Genomic DNA, 24721 nt, shown 5'->3' with positions numbered 1-24721 from the left:
CTTTGTAGGAAGGCCAGTTGGGGAAGTAGACAAGGTAAAAGTTGGTAGCTTTTTTCTTCTCAGTTCCTAAGATAATAAAAACACTGAGCAGACATTTCTGAAGATTGTTCACCTTAACTTAGAAACTATTATATTAGGTTTCTTGTTTTTGGTGGAGAGATATCGTTACTGTGTAGTAACAGGGATCAACAATAAACTTTTTTGAGGATCTTAGTTGTAAATGTTATTCTGTAAATTCCCCTGCCCCTTGAAAAGCATGTGAAGTTATTAAATAAAGAAGTAAAAATCATTTATTGAGAATTTGATGGTATCACAGTTAGGATCAGAATGTCCTTCTCCATATATTTCCATATTGAAGTAGGAATAAATTGTAAAGGATATTTGGCTTCCATAATGTAAAAGACAGTAGTTTATGTGTACTGAGCTGGGAATAATATATATTTCAAAGTTTGATATGTTCAAGCATTTAAAAAATTATCGCCTTTATTTTTGGAAATAGGGTTGAGACTTTAAATTATCCTAAAAACAAAACCAAACTCATTGCCGGTGAGTCGATCCTGACTCATAACAACCCTTCCTTGGGTTTCTGAGGCATTAACTCTACAGAGCTCTGGTAGCGTAAGGCCTAAGGCACTTGACTGCTAACCAGAAGGCTGGTGGTTCAAACCCACCAGCTACTCCTCAAAAGCAAGGTTGGGCAAGCTACTTCCATAGTGATACTGCCTCGGAAACCCAAAGAGGGATCGCCATGAGTCAGGTCCAACTCCACGGCAAATAAAAACAACTACAACATCTCCACGGAGGTAGGTTGCCCAATCTTTCTTCTGAGGAGTGGCTGGTGGGTTTGGACCACCAGCCTTCTGGAGAACAGTCAAATAAATGCCTTAGGCACTATGCCACCAGAAATCCCAAATTATCCTAAGAAAAGGTAACAAATTTTAGGTTTTATGTTACAGTAACAAAATCGATAAATCCCAATTACAACTGCATTTTAATTTTTATTATTATTAATATTATTATCATTATTATTTTACTGTGTTGCATTTGATCACAAAGAATCACAAATTTTGGGAAAAATACTATTTTATCTCTCATCCATTATTCTTTTCTCTGTTATGTCCTTTAGACGGAATACTCCTTACAAAACCCTGGAACCTGTTAAACCCCCAACAGTTCCTAATGACTATATGACGAGTCCTGCTAGGCTTGGAAGTCAGCATAGTCCAGGCAGGACAGCTTCTTTAAATCAGAGACCAAGGACACACAGGTAAACCTTGGGGTCGAACATTTGAACACCTGACAGTGGAGGTAATTTACTCTTCACAAACTGGTGCTGAGTAAAGGTAAAGTACTACTCTTTTGTTAATATAGAATATAAAAGGGAGGGCAGTAATATCATACATGTTCTTTAAATTTTTGCCAAAATTTCTGTGTTTCAGGTTTTTATATCTATGTTTGTTATTAACAGATTGTTAGTTATCTCTCCTTTTGACAGAGGTACAGGTGTATATTTGGATGAAGGCTAAAGGTTTTTTAACAGTCTTTTGAAAAAAGAGTAGTAACCACTCTTAAATATTTTTAGACAAAAGGTTAAATGTCACCGAAATTATGCAAAGTGCGAGAATAGATGAAAGAAGACTTAGCTTAGATCTGAGGAAGAATTACTTATAAGAGTTGTTATAATGGAATCTATTGTTTTAAAAAAAATTCTAGAAATCATCTACCCAGAAGGTAATTCTTAAAAGTTGAACATGGAACTTAGCATATGTTTAGAAAAGTATATACCTTATTAAGTATATACCTTGATGGAACAATACAAATTGAACACATCCATGTAACCATCACCCAGATGAGAAAGTAGAACATTACTAGTAAACTAGGAGCCTTTCTCATGGCTCAAGTATAGCCTTTATCTTCTTCCCCAAAAGAGAAACCATTTCAGTTTTTGAGCACTTCTATAAAACGAGACAAATTTTATTATATGTCTTAATTTGTTTAATTCGTCTGTTTCATTCCTCACTTAATACCTTGGGGAAGTAACCTGTATTAACCTTGAGTTTTAGGTTGGTAAATTGGAATTAATATCTTAACAAAACTATTTTTGGAGATTCAGTTAAATAGGGTATAATCAAACTTTTAGTAGTATTGTTGCTATGGCTATTAGTAAATAAATTGTTATATTGATATCTGTAGATACTATATCAGGTCAAGTGCACTGAGGATGAAATTGTTCTCTCTCCATCTTTGTTACTATTGACGTGTTAGATTGAAAGAATGATGTTTCTCTATAGTGCAAATAGTAGTAGTTTAATCATATTAAATAACCAGTTACTAAGAATTCCTTCATTAAACATGAGGCATATACTAACTAATAAATAAGATATAGTTCATTTTTTAGGAAGCTCAATTTGTTCTAACAGGGATCAACAAAATTCTCTTACAAAGGGCCAGATTGTAAATACTTTAGAATTTTTAGTCCATATGGTCTCTGTTGCAGTTCTGTCTTTATGCAAAAGGAGTCATAGACAATATATAAATGAATAAGCATGACTATGTTCTAATAAAGCTTTATTTATGGATACTGAAATTTGAGCTTCATGTAATTTTAATGTGTCACAAAATACGATTTTGCTTTTGCTTTTGATTTCTTCCCCAGCCATTTACAAAAGGTAAAAACAAAAGAAAATGTTGTTAGTTCACAGGCTGTCCAAATCAGGCATTGGGCCAGATTTGACCCATGAGCCATAGTTCACCAATTCTCATGCTAGAAAAGATCATGTAAGCTGATAATTGCACTAGAGCATAATAAGTGCAAAAAATATTCTTAATGTCTGTAATGCCATGGTGGCAGAAAACAGTATTGAAAAACCTTTGCTCTTTTTGTTTGTGGACTTAGCAAATGATGTTGATTTTGAAACATAATATTGTGCATATGTGTGTGCATACACCCGTTCCTTTACTAGATAGTGAGGAGTCTTACACCTAAGTGGTGAGTAGGAGCAGTAGGGAGTTGGTTAGAGTTTAACAGTCATGACTATTCCAGAATGCCCTACCCTGAAATTATACTACTTTCATTTATGCCATTATAACCATTTTCCAGGAAATTTCCATTTTATCATCTTTCTTAGTGGTGAGAGGAAGTTTTCATGTTAATTTCATATTAGGATTGTTTTCCCTTTTAATTTACTTCCATAGCATCTTGTACATTCTCTTTTATACCATCCCTCACACTTCTTTAGTGTCTGTTTTCCTGTGCTCATCTATGAGCTGCTCCATGTCAATGTGGATCATGTTGTCTTGTTCATAGTAGATTCTAAATAAACATTTGTTGACCATACTATAAAATTTTATTGGTAATAATTTTTTAATACATTTGTCAAGGTGATCTCTTCTGACAGTTCAGAGTACAATGTTTAATCACATTGGTTTTCATATAGATTGAGAAGTAGAGTGAAACAAACGAACTACTTCAGATATTAAGGTTCAGATTTATAATGAACACTTTATAAATTACATATATATATATATATATATATATATAACATATATTATATATACATATATATCATAAGAGGAGTTTTTAGTGGTCTTAGATTATTAGCAGGTTTTTTTTGATAAATCTTGAGAATTGTTTTTATCCCTAATTTTTTCTTTTCTTTGTAGTGGCAGTAGTGGAGGAAGTGGAAGTCGAGAGAACAGTGGAAGCAGCAGTATTGGCATTCCCATTGCCGTGCCTACACCTTCACCACCCACTATTGGACCAGGTGCATAATTTATTAATCTATTTTTAATATGTAGGAATATTTATGAGCTTTATGATGGAAGGCTGCAAACATTTAAAGTTATGTTGGATAAAATTGTCTATTAAATTTATGTTATTGTTGCCAGAATAAAAGCTAATAACATTTCCAATTCTTTTTAGATTCATTTTCACAAAGGCTTTTGAATTTTGTCATTTTTTCCTTACATATAAAGTGTGTTAAATGACTTTATTAAATGACTTTTTGGCCATTTTGCTTTAGAAATAGTTGCCTTGTGTAGTGGTCAAGAATGATTTTTATTATTGCAAGAACAAATCAATATTATATGATGCTCCAACCAAAGGATCAGTGTCTATAAATGTGAATTATGTTTCAGAGAGTTTTAATATTGCCTATTAGACTAGTATCTCACTTCTGGTATTATCTTATTATGTGACTTTACTATTTTTATGTATGATATTCAGTGCATATTTTAGTGAAGTGCCATGATTTTAAAATTAAATTAAAATAGGAAATGTATTTTACTCTTTAGAAAGTACAAAAGTTTAAGAAATCATCACAGAACATTAAATTAGCCCCTTGATTTTCAGTAAATGAAATAACTTCTTGCACTATTAAAAATAAAAATTTTAGAAGTATGATAATCAGAACTGTCAGGGAAAAAATTCTAAGATATTGTTGAAAAAGGAGAAAAAGCTACTTATAAATACAGATGTAGTTTATATGCAAGTATAAGCTCAATGGCCTTCTTACCTGGTAAAACTTGTTCATCTGAACATGCCTTACATATGCTTGTGTCATTTTCTTTTCTTTTGCATACATTGTACTTTCTTACTATTTCAGAATGTTTAGTTCTCTCTCTTGCACCCTGACCTGAATTATAAACTATTTTATTAGAAAACATTTCTGTCCCTCCTCCTTCTGAAGCTCCACCAGCACCACCACTTCCACCACTTCTCCCAGTGAACACTGTGATAGGTGAGATTGCATAACCATTGGAGTCATTTAACTTAACTTTGCATAATTCATAACTCCTCTGTATGTAATAGACTATTAGCTTTTATAGTTAGCAAGTTGTAGGTGGTAATACAAAAGGTTAAAGTATTTAATCTATACTAATTTCTTCTGGTGAAAAGGCCTCTGAAGTTACATTGCAAATATAACATTCTCTATAATGTGAAATGTTTTCAGACTTGGTTTATTACCAGCTTAATGTGTTTTTCTCATTTGTTTAGATTTTTCTAGGAAAATTATAGCAGTGATTGTTCAAAACTTTTTTAAAATTAGTAATGTAATCTTATTTTCTTGTTGTTCTTTTCAAGTGAAACTTGATTTGGAACTCCCTGGTATATATAACAGTCAAGGGATTGGGGTGAAAGTTGGGACAGGAGGAAGAAAAATGGAAAGGAAAATAATGTGTGGTGTTGGGTGCTTGAAGGTTTTCCCACAGATCACAGTGTGAAAAACTGATACAGCCTAGTTTTTATGACATCTGAGGATGCTGTAAAACAGGTTTCTGAATAAAATGCATTTAAATTATTCACAATTGGGCATGGCTGGATTCAGAGTATAAGGAATTCTAAGTATAGATTCAGCATAAAAACTCTTCAGCCTAGAAATATACAATAATAATCATCTCTGGGTATAGATGGATAATGAGATGTTTCAGATATAACCACTCCTTGCTTAGCAACATGGGTAGGTTCCTAAGACCAGGGCATTGTGTGAAAATTGGCCTTAGGTGAAAGTGGAAGAGGACAATATAAGATCACAAAATAGGGATGACTACATCATTTCTTAACTTCTAAATTACATCATTACATAACTGCCATATTTCATCACTATATTACTGCCAAACCACTGAGAATCATAACCTACCCAAATGGACACATAACCTTAACCATCACAACCAGAGTTACTTTTACCTCACACCTTGATGTTTGTTGCTGCCATACATATGTTATTAATGGCAAAATAGATAGTAGATTTTTTTATTGTTGCCGTAAATGGGAAATGTCAAATAACGAGATAGTTAAGTGAGGAGTATGTGTAATGAGAGCTAAGCTGTACAACATCTTTTCAAAGCAACATGTGAACTTATATACAAAAGAAAAGAGGAAAGAAAATATGTGAAAAAAAGATCTTATTAATAGAAATTGTTGATAGAACATTTATGTGAATAAAAATGCCCTCACCCTAATTAATGATCAGGAAAATGAACATTAGAATCACAGTGAGATAAAATTTTTTACCCACCAGATAGGTAAAAATACAAAAGTCCACTAGTATTAAATGTTGGTGAAGATATGTAGTGATAGGAAAATATTTATTAGTTGATACAATTGGTGGGAATTTAGTGGTTGATATAGTTAACGTTAGAAAGTAATTTGTTATTACTTACATTGAACATGTACCTACTGTAGGTTCGTCAGTTTCATTTCTAGATATTTATCCTAGAGTACTAGTTCTCAGAATACAGACATTGGACCCCTGGGGGGTCGCTAAGATCCTTTCCCAGAATCTGTGAAGTCAGAACTATATTCATAATAGTACTAAGACATTAAATGCCTTTTTCATTCTCATTTTGTCACAAGTGTACAGTGGAATTTTCCAGATGTACATGGTATGTGATAATCATTGTTCTGATGGCTAATGGAGTATATGCTTGTATATTCATATGTTTTAAACATGTATCAGTTTTAATTTCTAATAAGGTAATTACTGATAAATACAACTCACATCAACAGAAACATTTTGAGGTTCTCTGATTTTTAAGTTGTGGATCCCAAACCAAAAAGTTTGAAAGCCATTGTTCTACAGTAATGGCTTTTAGAGTGTAAATCCTAGACCAGCAGCATCAGCATCATCTGAGAACTAGTTAGAAATGTCAGTTCTCAGTTCCTAATGCACACCTACTAAATCTGAAACTCTGGAAATGCGGCCCAACTTATTTATGATAATAACCCCTCAAAGTGAAATTCTGATCAACACTGAAGTTTGAGAACCACGTTTAGGCATGTTCACAATAGTAGTAGTAATAATAGTAAAAATATGGCTTATAGCCCAGGTATCTAATAATAGTAGATGGATAAATGTGGTATACTTTTTGTACAAATAAAGCAGTGAAAATGAATGATCTATTGATATATTAATCAACATGGATAAATCTTAAAATTAATAACAAGGGAAAAGAGCAAGTCACCAGAATACATACAAAATCTTGCCATTATAAAGTACATAAATTTGCATAACTGTATTGTTTAGGGCTATATAGATGTCTGTAGTAAAGCTGTAAAGAAAAGGAAGAGTATACTTAAGACATACGTGGTAGGGTTTGAGATCAAGGATCTCAAAGGAAGCACATAGGAATCTTTGATGCTATTGGTAATATAGTATTTCTTGAGCAGTATTTTTCTTTAAATTGTTTATATGTATTTCATATACCATTTCATATATGAAATTATTCCATAATAAAATATTAAATTTTAAAATAGGCATAGTTTAGAACTGGTGAACAGTTGATTTTCAGCTTTGAATCACCAAGAAAAATAGCTTAGAATTTATGTTTTTTATTTAAATCCAAGAAATAGAAAAAATATTTTACAGAGATTTTTATTCAATATAGTTAAAAACTTACTTCTTAGCTCTCTAGTTGTCCAAAATTATACATTCATGAAGGTTTTGATTAGACTACTCTTTTAAAAAATCTTTTTCTATTTAGGAAGTGAGCATGTGAATGATTCAAAGAATAAGTGACTGACTATGGCTTGGGAGCTCCAAAATGTTAAATAATTAGCAATGCTTATCAATGAACAACCTCTGCTGTACAATTCTGTCTAATGATTTGTGTGATATCTAGGAAGCAGTAGACAGCTAAATGACGGATAAAGTCGGATGCAGTCATTTTACTTACCTTTTCATGCTTTGGTATCTTTGGGTGGGGAAATAATAAATGAGAAGTGAACTTTAAAAATATAGTTAACTTTAGAGGCTTTATCTCTGTTAACCTTTTAAACATTAAACCTCTGAAATGTTGATAAAGTTGACATTGAATAAATTTTTAAGTATTGTTAGTATTTTGGTCAGTTTAGATGTTGTTAGATATATGATGAGCACAGTAATTGAAAAAAATTCAGATTGCTTTGTGTCTAATATGGAAAAGGAGCCCTCCAGATACAGAGAAAGAATGGATTTTCTAAAACAAGCTGCCTTAAAATGTCCTTATTTACACAATCTAAAAATTTCCTGTTTGTCAGTTGCTAAAAAAAAATAGAAAAAGTATATTCATCTTGAAAATTGACAGATGCACAAATATGATATGTAATTGTTTTCAAATGATTTTACTGTAATATCTATTGATAATAATAACTGCTAATACCATTAAAAATTCAAATCAAATAAAAATGGTAATGTTGTTGTTGTTATGTGCCGTCGAATCGGACCCGACTCATAGTGACCCCTCCTTGGGTTTCCGAGGCACTATCACTACTAAAGTAGATTGCCCTACCTTCCTTCCGAGGAGTAATAGATGTGGGAAGTATACTTATTAACAGATTAAGTTTTATAATTTAACCTGGATTTGTCTAGATAGATTCTTACACTTTTGCAGATTTTTACAGTGGAAAGAAAGAAGTTTGTAAAGCAGATATCATTAATACGTTCACATCTAAAAGGTGAAGCTTTCCCCCTTAGACTGTCTTTTGGTACTTACTCTGTTTGAAAGACACAGTTTATATGTACAGGTAGTCCTCGATTTACAATATATTGAAATTATGACGAACTACTCTTATGACCATCTCTTTTTTCTTATATTATCTTATAGTAAGTAATATGTACTACATTCAGTGTTAAAGTATATTTGTAAGTTTATATGTAAGGTTCACAACCCCCAAAGACAGACAAAGATGGGATTTATAAAGGTAGTGATAATAAAAGGCAATAATAATGAAAACTAAAATAAGAGGTATTCTATTTACATGAAAACCGAGTCATCAAAACGGATCCCCATCGTAAATCAGGGACTACCTGTGAAAGCTTATGTATTTTAAAATGACACAGAAGAAAAAAATTGATGTGTTATATTAGTAAAATAGCATTTGAGATTATGCTTATTTAAAAGACTTTAAGAATGTTACTTATTTTTGTAGCTTCCCATCCAGTGTCTGTTTTCTTTTCTCTTCTGAACATGTGAGGTAGAGCTTTTTGATTTTTCTGTTTTTCTGTTTAAGACTTTTCTCTTTATTTTGTGCTGTGGGCTTTAAAAAGTAATACATATTTTTGAGAGTCCCCCTTTCCTGTGCTGCCATCTGAGGTGATTTCCAATGCTCAAGTCTCTTTGTTGGTTGCCTTTGACTAATGCTTTTCAGCAGCCCCGGGCTCAGCTCCTGGTTCCCAGTATGGCACAATGACCAGGCAGATTTCTCGGCACAACTCTACCACTTCTTCGACATCTTCTGGTGGATACAGACGAACTCCTTCTGTGACTGCTCAGTTCTCTGCTCAGCCTCATGTTAATGGAGGTCCACTTTATTCTCAAAATTCAAGTAAGCTTGTGCTTTGCAGGCATACAACAGTGGAGCTCCGTTGGAAGGAAATTATCTGAAACTGTAAATCGTGCTTGTGATAGACAACAATTGAAACCATACTATTTCATATTTTTGCTTTAGAAAGTTATTAGTCCTTGCATCATATCATCTTAAGAATAATTGCTTATCACTTTCTGCCCCCAAATTCAGATTTATCAGTTATATTTAGTGTACTAAAATTTAAGTGATGCTTAACTGTAACAGTATTTTTATTATTATTAAAAGAAATGAAAAATCACTGAAATTAAGCTGAATTAATGTTTATTGGCACATTTCAGATAGTTCAATAATAGTAAAATTAAAGACACAAACATTGTGAAAAATTTTCTTTAAAATACTATAACAAAATTGCTGGCTATCACTTAATAAAATTGTTAACCTATAGTTAAATGAGTTTAAGACCATTAAAATAGATTCCTGATGCCTGCTTACTCTGTCTGAATAATTCTAACAGTGGGAAGGATTTTCTTTTGATTTCTCTTCTGTTCACCTCAAATTGCACATCTCAGCACTAACTGCAATTAATGTTTAAAAGCTGGTAAGATTTTTAAAAACTACTTTTAGCATATAACATCAGGAAGTTTGAATTACTTAGGTAGTCATTAATTTCAGCTTCCATACTAAAATGCTTACTCCAAAAAAAAGAAAGAAATGAAATCTGAAATGATCCTATTTTCCAGTATTTTAATTGGCTTAAAGCAGTGATCACTACTGGGCATAGATATAAACATACTTTCCCCTGTAGCTTTTTTAACTGCTTTTTAGAGCTGCAACTATTTTTGTATTAGTTTACTTATAAACACTGAAATCGTCATGGACTTCTCTGTATTCATATAGGAAGTTGGTTTACAGGTTTTTTTTAACTTAAAATGCATTATATTTTGAAGCAGAACTAGGCAGAAAGTTCTTTTTTTATTTATTTTTCATTTAAATCTTAATGATCAATTGTGTTACAGCAAAGATTTTTTTAGAATTGAAAACAACTTCAGCAGAAATGTCAAAATTCACAGATAATCTCAAAAGTTAAAACAATTCTTCTTCCACACTAAAATTTTATCCAAGCTTTTGAGAAGTATCAGACTTTACCAATTAGAATTTTATTTCACATTTTTCCTAATCCCCTTTTGGTAATGAAAGGTAGACAGCATCAGAATATTCCACAAATTATCAAATTATCACCCTCACAGATTTTATGAGGTTTAGGTTTTTTTTCATATTCTGATGTATTTTTAGATCCTTTCTGTATCTGTTCATTGCTTTTCTTTTCCCCACTTAGATATTTAATTTACTCTCTAAATGGCGTTTTTAGTAACTCTTAACCTAATACATGTTTGTGTACTTTTATTTTAGCAATCCTTGGTGGTTTGTTTGTTCTCAAACAAAACAATTTCATTACTGAGTGTCTCAGTTCTTTGGATACCCTAAAGCAAAATTGACCTCAAATTTAATTATCTTACTATGTTTTGTGAAATCAATTATCCTTCACTCTCACTTACTCTTGGTGTTGTAGTATTAGTACGTAAAGTGTTTAGTGTTTTGATGTGCATATTTTCCTTCTGTCTAAATGTGGTGGTAATGGTTAGTATTTTCACAGCATAGCTTTTCTTTTCCTTTATGTACTAACCAGCATGGCTAGTTATTGAGGGTCAGTTCTGAAAAATTCTGTTAAGACTGTAGGAGTTTTTTTTAAAATATCAAAACCTACATTTTATTTATCTCAGAGCCTTATATGCACAGAGTATCAGAATGAATGAGAGCCAATTTCATAGTGAATTGAATGTTATTTTTAGCCACAATATGAATATTAATGCACATATATTGCTTTGTTACTAAGTTATTGCTTCTTTGCACACTGAGCCACTTTCAAATTTTCATGATTAGTAAATTTTTACATTGGATTAATTGAAACATCCATTTGATTAAGTGTTCCTTAAAACCCAGAAAATTCCACTGCCATGAGTCAATTATGACTATGATAATTATGTAATTATCATAGCAATCCCGAAGGGTTTCCAAGGCTTTAAATCTTTACAGAAGCAGACAGTGTCATCTGTCTCCTGTAGAGCAGCTGGTGGGTTCGAACCTCTGACCTTTTGGTTAGCAGCTGAGTGCCTTAACCACCGCACCACCACTTAGGAGCCAAAAATTGTTTTTCTCAGTCAATTTAACGTCACTGCTTGGTAACTATCAATAAACTAAGTTTCACTAGCCAGTCTTACTGACTTTTTCTGCACAGTCTTTAACAATTGTCTTGTTAAAATGAGACAAAGTGGTAATAAGCATATGAATATGCCTTCTAGTTTGTTACAGTTGCTAATACATTTGTTGTCCACAGTGAGCCTTTGGTGTCAATTTCCTACAAATTATATCCTGTCCAGAAAGAAGTTAGAATATGAGCTCATTAGAAATTACTCCAATGCAAAATACTTGCATATTTTAACTTACTGGTAATCAAGTCTTCTTTTTCTTAACATCAGGCTGTTTTTGAGATATCTTAATCCCTGAAACTCAGTGAACAATTTATGTGGTATATTGAGCACTCTTATTCCCTAGTAAATTTAGGAGTGATGCCTTTAAAATTTTCAACATACAATGTGATGATAACGTTTTACAAACAAAGGCTTTACCTGGGAAGCTGTGCATAAATCTAGATTAATAATTGTTTTTAAAGGAAACCTGTGATTGATATGTTTACTTACAGAAACAGCTGTTCCTTAATGTGTTTGTTTATCTGGGTTTATTCACAACATTATCTTAAAATTGGACAAGCTTGTTAGGTTACAGAGATATAGTAAAGACAATTCTATTGAAACTTCTATATGTATGGTTATCTAATTTTTAGAAGTCTTTCCTTAGAATTTGAAAACTACATTTCGCAAAAGTGAATATGATGATAAATTACAACTTCCCCAAACAATGTAACATTAGCATTAAACTAAGTGTATTTGTTCTTTTATAAAATTAACCAATTGGCTAAGCATAAGTCAGCCTTAGGTTTTCACTCATAGAAAATGAACTTGAAGAAGGTTCTGCAGGTTTTTGTTTTGTTTTTTTGTTTTGTTTTGTTTCATTTGCAAACTGTTCTTTGCATACTTAGTTTGTGGTCCTTGTAACTGACTTCTGCTTTTTGTTTGTTTCCTTTTCTTTCCTTTATCTGTTTTACTTCCCCCCATACCATGTTGTTGCTACCAGTTTCTATTGCTCCACCCCCTCCCCCTATGCCTCAGTTGACTCCACAGATACCTCTCACAGGCTTCGTGGCCAGGGTGCAGGAAAACAGTAAGTTTGGAAAAACTGAGCTACCAAAGAGTAGAGGCTGTCTCCTTATAGCATGCATGGCTGATGAGTCATCATTTTCCTTACCTTTATTAAGAAGCTAATCCTATCTTGAAAATAGGGGCAAATATGTTATTGAAACTGAAGAGCACGGTCTTCAGTTATTTCTCTTGTGTGCATGATTACTGACCTATATAAATTTCAAACTGCAACTTTCTTAGGTATTTAAATGATCTAGAACATGAAATCAGTTCTTTGCAGATTCTTAAGGAAAGTGTAATCAAACACAAAATGTCAAATTGTATAGAAACTACTAGTTCTTACAGTTATTAAGGGAATTAGTTAGAAAACATTGTGTATTTTGTTTCCAACAGGTTTAGTAATATAGATTAATTATAGTGTGAGAGTAAATTTATTATGCAATCAGGATAGGACAGCCCTCCCCCCCAATAATAAAAATTTTAGAAAAAGCCTCAGAATTTTACACATAAATGATTTTGAACCTATATAAAGGTTTCTTATTAGGATAAGAATGAGTCTTCAAGAGTGAGTAAATTATATCCATGTATGGGAGAATGATCGATCAGCAGTTTGGGGCCCTCTTCATGTTTTGCCTACATGCAGGCCCTTAAAGGTTAATTTTGACAAACAACCCTGTAGACTTTGTTAGGTCTTTCCTAAATGAAGGTCAGGCTTAATGATATTTTTTTGGGAATTGTTTTGCATATATGAGTTTAATTAGGATAAATCAGCTTATCTTACTGTCTGATCATTTTGAGGTGCCAGCAGATGTATAGTCCTAGTACTTGATTGCAGTAGACATTGTCAGGCAAAATGAAAAAATCCACCATGACTGAATTATATTGTGCCAAAATGGCTGGTGTGATTAAGATGGTCTCACTAACTTTGTTTGAGACCAAACCTCGGCATGATATGAACAAATGTGCAGTCCTCTTGACCAGCCCATTTTTCAGGAGACTATATTGTGAGAAATTCTATTCTTCAGCTTTTGCTGAACTTTTTGTGTTATTCTCCCATTCCCTCTCTTCCTCCAGTTGAATACTTGTTTATTTAATGTTACATGCAGGGCTTTAGAAAGAATAACAGTAGTTTAAGAAAAAGTCCCTACCTTTTAGAAATGTATGATCTGATGGGCTTTTTATTAGAATTGTAATTTCAAATCACTGAGTGTAAACCAACCTTATTGTTAAAACCTTTTTGAAAACTCTAATGTATTTAAGCATTTTAAAGTAAATAAATCTTTTCCCAAATAAGTGAATAAGAATAAATTGTTAGTCCTTACTGCTGCAAGAGTTTAAAAGCTAAGGCTGTGAATTTTTGTAAATATTTAAAAATAGGCTTTATGAAACATGAATTGTGTGGATCCAAAGCTCATTGCCTAGCTTTTTGGTGGCTCTTTTTATAGAAATCTAGTATTAATGTACATTTTTCTAGGCATCCATGGTCTTTGTGTTAGTTCATTTTACCAACCACATGAACTTACATTGGTGAGTTATTCCTGTGTCACAGATTTCCCATCACTATATGGCATCTATGTTGTAAAGGTATATTAGGAGAGTTGGTGATTATATATCACTACTTTAAATATCATAAAGTAGAAATTTTACATGTCTGTCATCTCTTAAATATCTGGTTTCTGATAGCACTCAGAAGTTGGTGATTATGAATGCATGTAGCAGTTAACCTATTAAGTGTGTTTCAGTTTGAAGGAATGAGCCACTGAAAAAGTCAGTAGAGTATTTACATCTGTTTATGATTAACACCAGAAAGCATTGTTGAACTATCTGATTACTCTTGCTCCTAGACAAAGTATTATGTACAGAGAATGAGAATGACCAAACTCCTGCCACTGTGTACATAATTTGAAGATAAGCCATTGTAGTCACAACAGTTGGCACAAATTAGTAAGTTATGTGTATATGCAGAGTAAATGCAGTTTAAGAATTCAGGCAAGCATATATAATTTACACATAGTCATATTAAGGATATGAGCTGTGGCTAGTTGATGCCAGGACCCATTTTTCTTTCCCCTTAATAATACCAGAAGGCTTTGTGGAAGAGGTATGGGCAGGGATAAAATGAACTCAGGATTGGGTGGAAAATAAATTGTACATCTGTTTGATAGCTATTGGAGTAAGCATCACCATACAAGATTTGTCTTTATAAGTGGTCTTTTTCATACCCCAAAACAGAAATCATAGACTTGAAGGGTGATTATCTGCAGATGCTTTAAATCTGGTTCCCTGGCTTATATTCTGAGCATATTATTATAAGTAGGTGGTAATAAATTTTGAAAATGTATATTACAAAGAGATTATGTTTGCTTCCCCCTCTCACATAAATAGGCCTTAAAATTGGCACAAGTCAGTGTGTTTGTAGAATGAATGTCTCCCCCTGCATCTGTTGTATAATTCCTGTATCATTTTGTATCAGATCATTTTTGTGTCTTTTATACTTCTAAAGATATTTGTGGATCAGAAGTTTAAATTACATAGTAGCTGTATTCCAGCTTCGAATACCTTAGTATTGGATGCATTTGTTACTTGGTAAAACTTGTGAAAAACCAGCCATTGAAAGCCCTATGGAGCACAGTTCTGCTGTGACACATATGAGTCACCATGAATCAGAATTGACTCAAAGGCAGCTGGTTTGATTTATCATGATAGTTCAGTGAACGTAGTTCTAGACTGGCATTTTCCCCTTTACTGTTTACTCCATTGATTGTTTCAAGCACGTACTGCAGCCATCTAGAATTTGCAGTATGAATCATTTTTTTATTGTTTTGCACGGTATATGCTCTTCTATGTTTGTTTATTGATTTTTTTAATTAACTCTTCCCTCAACACTTTATTTTTTTAAGTCTCATTTGTGGGTTTATCCTTATAAAATTGGATCCTTATGATCTAGTCTTTCCCTCATCCCATGCCTATGTTTTACTAGTAATAATATAAAATCTTATCTTGGTTTCTACATTAAAACATTAACTTTAGAATATATTTAATGATATTATCTACTAGTTGGGAATTACTTAATTTTTAAATTTAATTTTCTTTTGTTAATTTTAAATAAAGAATAGAAAACCTACACATAGGAGATCTAATACCCCTTACCCCTCAAACAATAACAAATAAACAAAAATCCATCCATTAAGACTTATTTGTAGTTTTCTTACAAATAAGTAGGAATTAAAACAAAAAATCAGGGACAGGAATGAGTACAAGGTTATGAAACCATTAATGTTATGTTATATATAACATTACTATGGTCCAGATGACAAATAAGACATAAAACTTATTTTAGACACCTAATCTAAATGATCTGAATAATCTGTGTGTCACTAATGAGTCTTAACATGAACCTTGGAATAAGGAAATTATTCCTATAATCCTTACGAAAAGAGACATTGTCTTTTAACCTCTTGCATTGATAAATTTGTAGTACTTCCTGATGCTGTTATTTTTAGCTCACTTTATTGTTACAAAATTATTCTTAAATGCTACTAGGCATAAGCTTTAACACACCAAGCTTTTATTTGTAATCACTGCATGTGTTATTATAGTGCATGCTGTATATGAGTTAGAGCTTTCTTAAGTTGTTAACTTACAAATTTCCATTTAGTCTAATTTCTGATTCAAATTAATTTTCTGAATCCTTTCAGTTGCTGATAGTCCAACTCCACCACCACCACCTCCACCAGATGACATTCCCATGTTTGATGATTCTCCACCTCCACCACCACCACCTCCAGTGGATTATGAAGATGAGGAGGCTGCAGTAGTTCAGTATAATGATCCATATGCAGATGGAGATCCTGCTTGGGCCCCCAAGAATTATATTGAGAAAGGTATGTTGCAGTCATTGAGTTGATATGAAGGAAAGTAACCTAATTACAGAATTTTAGAAATACAAAGACCACCTACTTCAATGTTTCTCAACCTTTGAACTGCTTAACAGCCAAGATAAAATTTAGTTGAACCTTATTTTCTGTACTTTGTGTTATTCTCCAATAAAATGGGAGGAGTCTTCCTTTATTTTTTAAAATTAAAGTTACAACTTTAGAAATGCTTTTTCAAACTATATATGCACCCAGCTGGAGAATAACTTGCTTATTCTGTCTGTTTCATTTTATAAATGAAACAACTAAAGCACCAAAAAAAAAAAAAAAAGTAGTAGTAAAGTCTTAAAACTTTAAGTAAATTCTTACAACTTAAAACTCTTTTTCTAGCTCTTATAATGCAAAAAGGACAAGGAGGCCACATGTTCTGACCTCCTCTAATCCCACAAGAGGAGGTCAGAATCACCATCAATAGCCCAAGGCCTATTACTGCAAGGCCAGGCATGCTGCCTCCCTCCAGCCCTTTCTCCAACCGTTCCTCCCAAAGCACCCACCACCTCTCTCCTGGGTTCAGTAATTCACTGCAGTGGCCACACACAGCTCACAGATTATGGGGTTTATTAGGGAAGCACCACAGGCTACAATTCAGGTTCAGGAAAAATGCTCAGTCTCTCTCCCAGCCCACCGTCCCTCAGCCAACAGTCTCTCGCAGTCTCTTTCTCAGCAGTGCTGGTCCCTAGGTGTCTCACTCAGCAATGCGTGTCTCTTGCATCTCTTTCCCAGCAACATGTGTCTCAGGAGCCCTTGTCTCTTTCAGCAGCAGGTCTTCCTCAACCAACAGTCAGAGAGCGTTCTGCCTCTAGGAGGCCTCCTTTTGAGCCCGGCAGAGTGGTCAAACTAGCCAATCATAGCATCAGAACTCTAAGCACTTGAGAGCGAGCGGGCACCTCCCAGAACATTGTTTTGTGCCACGCCCAACAGAAATACTCCAGGTGGACAACTTCAGCAATCAGGAGCTCCTCAGTTGCTCATAGAAAATCCCACCTTGGAGTTTACAAAGACTTATGGGTAGAAAAGCCACACTAAGTAATTTACTACACCACATATAATAAAAACAAATCTTTTATATCTAAATATGTTTAAATGTATTGGTGAATATCATGGAGAAAAAGCCTCTGTTAGGTTTTCAGTTAGGATATTTTGTACATGGGAAGATAAATCACTAGCAGTTTATATCACAAAATTAATTCTAAAGTCCACATTAGCAGACATTCACTTTAATTATCAATTTAAGAAATGGTGGGTGGGAAGAATCAAAACTTGTTTCTAGAGAATTTATTTGCTTTATCAATTCAGTGTTATTTTTGAATCTATATCTGTATGGAATTCTGAAAAACGCTTATAATTTAATTGATCACATTTGATTCCTTTGAAATTTGAAAATTGAGTTAAACACATTTTAAGCAAGTAGCTGTAGCTCTTGAGAACTGAGGTATTCTCTCTTAGCAGTTTTGAACATATGGATAAAGTAAATTTTCCACTTTCTATTTTTATATTCTAAACAGTAAATATTTTACACGTTGTTCAGAAAGGCTTAAATATTCAATTTTACATTTAGATTCCCATGTATCTTAGAATATGTAAATCAGTAGGGTGACTGTTCCAAAAGCCAGATAAGTCTTAGGTTACATTAACTTAACTTCATTCTAATAGATAGTCTTATGTCTAATTCTGAGTACCACATTTCAGGATCTTGTAAACAGGAATGACATCAAAGGCGAATAGTCAGAAGGATGAATTATCTAAAAAGTGCACCTATAATGAAGGATAGTTAGAAAGCAGTTTCTAAATTTGGGAAAAGAAGATTGCAGAGGGATTAGGTGGCTGTCTAAGTCCCTGGGTGGCATAAATGATTTATACTTGACTACCAGCTCATCACTATGGAAGTAGATTGCTCAATCTTTCTTCCGAGGAGTGGGTTTGAACCGCCAAGCTTCTAGTTAGCAGTCAAATGCCTTAGGCACTACACCACCAGAACTTCTAATGGGACTTTATTCACTTATTCCCCCCTTTGAAAACAAACAGGGAATAGCCACATAAATGACATGAATATTTTCCTTGGGTATGAGTGGGATGATAGTTAATTCCCAGTATGTGTATTTTCAAATCAGGTAGCTTGGGTTGCCTGGTTTACTGAATAGCTATGCGGCTTTACCCAGTAGTTATTTTTAAAAATGGTGCTTTACATATAGTAGGCACTTAGTAGATACTTGAATGAATAGAAATAGCTAATAAATCCCAAAATTCAGAGACCTTTTCCAAGAGATTGGTAGCAGTTGTTGAATTTAATCTAATTGATTTGCTAATTTTGCCCTAATCAAGCCAATGATGTTGGCCTCTGACCCACATATACCTGCACATAGTAAGAATTAAGAATCTTCATTAAAATGGTTGATTTTGCTGTATCTGTGGATTTAATTGGCATTAAATCATAAAACTCAAATTTTTGATATAATGCTCTCATGTACTATTTCAACTCTTTTCTCCATAGTTGTTGCAATATATGACTATACAAAAGACAAGGATGATGAGCTATCGTTTATGGAGGGTGCAATCATTTATGTCATAAAGAAGAATGATGATGGCTGGTATGAAGGAGTCTGCAATCGAGTGACTGGTCTGTTCCCTGGGAACTATGTTGAATCAATCATGCACTATACTGATTAAATTTTTTGCTTTTAAAGTAGATTCTCATTATTACTCAGTCATACTGTGGGACTATTATGGCTAACAGAATTGTCTTAATATGTTTTCAAACGTGCCCATATTTTCAGGACATGCTGTTTTATCGGAATAATTGAATGTCTACCTGTAAGCATAAATCTCTGAGGCAGTTTGTATATTGCTGAACAGCAATTTATACAAGAAGCTGTCTGTAACTGATTATGCTTATGTATTTACTTATGCATTGTTAACTTCATGACCAGCCTAAATATTCTGGGGAAGTGGGGTCTATTATTTAAATCATGATTCAGATTGTGCCATTACATCTTTCAGTGCAGCATGGTTACTAACAGTCAGGCTAATACTAAAATCAAAAAATGTAAATGCTGGTGCTGGTCAGATTTTTGTTTGTTTAGATTCTCTCATTCTTGAACTATACTATTTGTTTAAAGCATGCATACAAATTTACGTATTGAAATATACAAAAATCCAAGATGCTTCCAATTTGTGTATTATTTAACTTGGAGTACTCTCTTGAAATGAATTGAGTCTCTAAGGTCTCCATGTGAAACAAAACAAACAGAAAGGGTGATCTGTAATATTGTAATTTGTACCTGAGTTTTTCAATGAGTGAATTTGCATTATGAATTTTTTTCATTCATAAATACATAAGTGAACCAAAGGTCTTTGTCCTTGCCTTCATTGGTTTGCTTTTAAAATAAATAAATAAAAGGTGATTTATTGGAGAATTACGGTTCTATTTTCTCAGTATATTGACTTTGGAAAAAAATTTAGCCTTCTCTCATTCTGTCCCCATAGCAATGTGACTGATTATTGCAGATTTAAAATCTGAGATGGTTACTTACAAGCCAATCTACTGAACTGTGGTTTTCAAAGCTAAGAAAATGTGTCATGAATGTATACATTCATTCTTAAGGATTGGAAGATCCATCCTTCAGTTTTATAACAGACTGTTGTATAATGGTTCAATGAAAAGAAATTATAAATATCTTTTACATATTACTTTTGTAAAAGTGGATGCAGTTAATTTTTGAATAGGCACTATTTAATCCCTTATCTGGCAGTAGCAACATAAAAAGTTTAAAATGAAATAGTTGGGGAAAAAAGGCGAATCATTAATCAGTGAGCAGGGATATACCTAACCACGAGATTTGTATTGTCTTTTGACATAAATGAAATGCAAAACATGCACTTTGTGAGTCTCCTCTTAATTGAAAGGAGGGTTAGAGGGATATTTTCTCTTCTTACCTTGTGTATAATTCTACATTGCTTAGGATATTAGAGTACTCAAGTGTGGGTTTCTGTGTATTGAGGATTTGTTTGGATTTCAAATTAATTATGTACTGGATGATACAGACTTCTAACAGCATAATGAATGGTAAGAATAGTGGATGGAAAACATTTATTTCTGAAAATTAAAGACCATTATTACTACCAAATCAATGGACTGTTTGATATGCATTTTACCTTTCTTCATTTTAAACATGACTTCAACATCATTAGTGATTATCTAGCTGTCTTCTGCTTTTCATTTTTTGAGTGGAATGTTCTCTTAATTATTTGTATAAAATCGTTGTCTTAATTTTATGTACAGTCTTTTATAATAAACCATTCTCCTCTATAAATTCTCGATACTGTTTAAGCTTAACTAATATGGACTTAAATGTAGTCTTCACGGTTCTCTCTGACCATCACTCCTGTTGCACTCTCTTTACCTTTTCAGTAATGGTGAAAACAAGACAAACATTTGAATTTTAATATTATTTATTTGCATAATGGCTTTACATGTGGGTATTAACATTGTAAACAATACCATATAAAACCATCAAGATATCTTGATTATAGAGTTTATGGGACCAGAATGACAGATTCAGATGGTGACATAGTTATGGCTTTCTTCAATACAGTTTAGTTTTCTGAAAAACTATGCCAATTTTTTAAAAAAATTGCTATCAGTAAGGTTGAAATGATTTTTGGTTATCTGCACGTGAAAACAAACAAAGTGTATTTAACAAATTCTTTAGGCACAGTCTGGTAAAATAGCTGCCAGAAAGAACAGAAGGAGTTGTCATTTATCTCTTGTGAGTACAGTTTCTGAAAGGTGAATTAGGGCATCTCTTTCTGGGGATGACCGAAGTTTACTGATCTCTCTTACTGCTTTATGGCAGTACTGCTGGGCGAGGTAGGTTGTTTGTTGCACACCATCACTCTGGGGAGGTATAGAAGAGAACAGATACGTGTCATTGATTGGATCAGCTCATAAATTCCCGCTATAATAAATTAAAACACACTTTTAAGATGAGATGAGAAGTAAAGATAATAGCCCAATTATGTTTCTAATGCTGTCTTTCCAATTTACAGTTCTAGCTCTCTACTTACTTCTATTAGGCCCTTTTCTCAGAAGCAAATTTTTGTTCTATTAGTATACAAAACATCTAACTTATTGAGTAGACACCTCTTACCCTTTTTTTTTTTTTTTTTTTACTGAAGTGTTTTTAAAAAGTTCTCCATGCAGGAATTAGCTATACTGATTTTTTTTTTTTTTTTTTTTTAATGAAAGTATCTAAAGTGAAAGTTTTGCCTCTAAAAAAAAAATATATATATATATACATAAAAAAGTGAAAATCAACAAGGGCTTATGATAGAAACCATCAGTTCTCATAACCTTTTCCAAAGGCAGCAACTTTACCCATTGGTTTTGGTCCTTCACTTAGCTCATAGCTTGTATTACTGTTTTCTTACAATCAATTTCAGTTCTCTGTTGCCTTTCTGCTAAGATGAGGATTTAGCGCACCTATAATATGCTTGTTCATTTCATCATTTTATCACTGTCTTCTATTGATTAACGTTGTCATTTTGTAACATCAGCTTCTGATTTTATGAATGGAGTAGTGCTCATGTCCACTATACACAGGGATTAACAGCATTTGTGCTCTGAATTCTGTAACTATGTTTTATGTTGGTTGTTTCTAAAAGCTGAACACTAATAAAGTATTATTTCCATGACATAAAAAAATTTCACTGTAGAAACAAATCATGTACTACGATTTTACTTTCATGGTTACAAGTTTGTGATTGTTCTGCCAGAGTCAAATATTCCTAACATGCATGGAAGGCTTCTGATACTCTCCACCAGGTGCTCAAACCTATGACACATTTTAGCTTGCTGTTCCTCATTGTACAGATTCATTTCTGAATGTAACTGTTGCTGCTCTTCCTTTTGGGGAAAGTTGCCCCACATTCTTAATATTGCCTGTGTCTTAATTATTCTGTTAACTGGACTTTCTGGGGCTTATTACAGTACTGCCATTTAGGATGTCTTATTATTTATTTATTTGCCCCTAATAGATCAGCAGTCCATGGACATTGATAGTTTGACTTTAATGGTTTATTCTCCCTTCCCCTCCCACTCCTGGTAACCATCAGAAATATTTCTTTTTGTGTGAAACCCTTGACTTTTTATAAAAATATTGTACGTAGCCTCATACAATATTTGACCTTTTGTGACTAATTTTACTCAGCGTAATGTTCTTAGGTTCATCCATGTTATGTTTCCCAGGTTCACTATTATTAACATTGCATAGTATTCCATTGTGTGAATACACCATAGTTTGTTGATCTGTTCCTCCACTGATGGGCATTTAGGTTGTTTCCATCTTTTGCTATTGTGAACAGTGCTGTGATGAACATAGGTGTGCATATATCTGTTTGTGTCATGGCTCTTATTTGTCTAGGATATATATCTAGTAGTAGGATTGCTGGATCATACGGTATTTCTATTTCCACCTTTTAAAAAGTATCATTCTGTTTTCCATAGTGGTTATATCATTTGACAGTCCCATCAGCAGCTTATGAGGGCTCCAGTTTCTCCACACCCTTGCCAGCATGTTGTTTCTCATTGTTTTTGAACTTTGTTGTTAATGCTGGGGTAAGATGATATCAATATTGTTTTGATTTGCATCTCTCCAGTGGCTAATGATCACAAGCATTTCTTCATGTTTGTTAGCTGCCTGAACATCTTCTTTGGTAAAGTGTCTATTTGTATCCTCTGCCCATTAATTAGAATATTTGTCTTTCAGTTGTGAAGTTTTTGGTTTTTTTTTTTTTAAATAAATTTTAGAGATTAGCCCCTTCTCTGACAGATCGTTGACAGGGTTTTTTTACCCCAATCTGTGGGTTCTCTTATTACTCCTTTGGTGAAATTTTTTGATGCTTGTAGTGTTTTAATTTTTAGGAGGTCCCAGTCATCTTTTTGTCTTCCGGTGTTTGTGCATTTTTAGTTATGTTTGATAGTGTATCTATGTCATGAATTAGGGCCCTAAGTTTGTCCGTTTTTTCTTTGATGGTCTTTATGGTTTTATGTTGTCTTTGATCCTGCTTCTTGAGTTCCTTTTTTGTGTAGGAGGTGAGACACAGGTCCTGTTTCATTTTGCTACAAGTGAGTATCCAGTTTTGCTAGCATCATTTATTAGAAACTATTTGTTCCCCATTTAATGCATTTTAGCCCTTCACAAAGATCAGCTATTCCTCCATGGATAGATTTGCTTCTGGGTTGTCAATTCTGTTCCAATGATTTGTATGTCTGTTGTTTTACCTGTACTGGCTGTTTTTAGTGCAAGTGGCTATGTAGTAGGTATTGAGATTGGGGGCATAGAGTGTTAGGGTAGTAGGTTTTGAGATTGTGGAGTGTAAGGCTTCCTACTTTGTTCTTCTTTAGTAGTGCTTACTTACATCCTAGGATGTCTAAGACTATCTTATCTGGACTCACTTATCTTATCTGGCTCATTCCACTGGTTTTGATTACCTACTTTTTCTCTTTCTTGGTGTTTCCCACATTTGATGAGGTATGTTCACAAGTAACCTACCTAAAAAGGGTGTATGGGAAATCAAATTTTTAGCCCTTATATGTGACAGTGATGTCTGCCTTCTGATTTAATGGGGGGTTTGACGAGGTATAAATCCTTCATCGTTTGAACTTTTGCTAAACACTGACTTAATTTGTTTTACTTTTGTAGATGACCACTTTTTTTCCTTTTGTGATTTCTTAGGATTTTCAAGGAGCTCTGGTGGGAAAGTGCCTAAGGCATTTGACTGCTAACCAGAAGGATGGCGGTTCAAACCCACCAGCCACTCCTTGGAAGGAAGGTTGGGCAATCTATTTCCATAGTGGTACCACTTCAGAAAACCCAAGGAGGGGGTAGCTATGTGTTGGATCCCACTTGACGGCAGTGGGTTTGGTTTTTTTGGTTTTATCACTTATCTTTTTTAAATTTTATTTTGATTTGGGTGAAGATTTACAGAGTAAATTCACTTTTCATACAGCAGTTCACATATACTTTCTATCATGATATTGACCAAAGTTTACAATGCAGCAGCTCCCCTCCCACTTCCTCCCCAGAGTTACCTCTTCCCAGTGTCCATCCCTCCATACTCTCCTGCGCCCTGAGCTGTCTCCCTGTGCATAAGCAGCCCTTCCTTCTCCCATGATTGTTCTCTCC

General features: G+C 33.6%; 2 protein-coding genes across 2 annotated transcripts in view; one reads left to right on the top strand and one right to left on the bottom strand.

Annotated features, from left to right (window-relative positions):
- The window catches only part of ABI1 (abl interactor 1), a 194162-nt gene extending 174957 nt beyond the window's left edge, over positions 1–19205 (top strand). Inside the window, exons 6-12 of the mRNA XM_007936381.2 lie at positions 1127–1267; positions 3664–3764; positions 4659–4739; positions 9128–9304; positions 12539–12625; positions 16302–16487; positions 19030–19205. Of these exons, the coding sequence (XP_007934572.1) occupies positions 1127–1267; positions 3664–3764; positions 4659–4739; positions 9128–9304; positions 12539–12625; positions 16302–16487; positions 19030–19205 (949 nt within the window). The remainder of the gene's footprint in view (positions 1–1126; positions 1268–3663; positions 3765–4658; positions 4740–9127; positions 9305–12538; positions 12626–16301; positions 16488–19029) is intronic.
- A 2086-nt stretch (positions 19206–21291) lies between these two features.
- The window catches only part of PDSS1 (decaprenyl diphosphate synthase subunit 1), a 67069-nt gene continuing 63639 nt past the window's right edge, over positions 21292–24721 (bottom strand). The window contains exon 11 of the mRNA XM_007936418.1: positions 21292–21432. Coding sequence (XP_007934609.1) covers positions 21292–21432 — 141 coding nt within the window. The remainder of the gene's footprint in view (positions 21433–24721) is intronic.

The sequence above is a fragment of the Orycteropus afer genome, unplaced genomic scaffold, assembly GCF_000298275.1.
Source record: "Orycteropus afer afer isolate SDZICR_OR568_19922 unplaced genomic scaffold, OryAfe1.0 scaffold00035, whole genome shotgun sequence".
Lineage (NCBI taxonomy): Eukaryota > Metazoa > Chordata > Mammalia > Tubulidentata > Orycteropodidae > Orycteropus > Orycteropus afer.
This window is presented reverse-complemented; position numbering and strand designations above follow the sequence as displayed.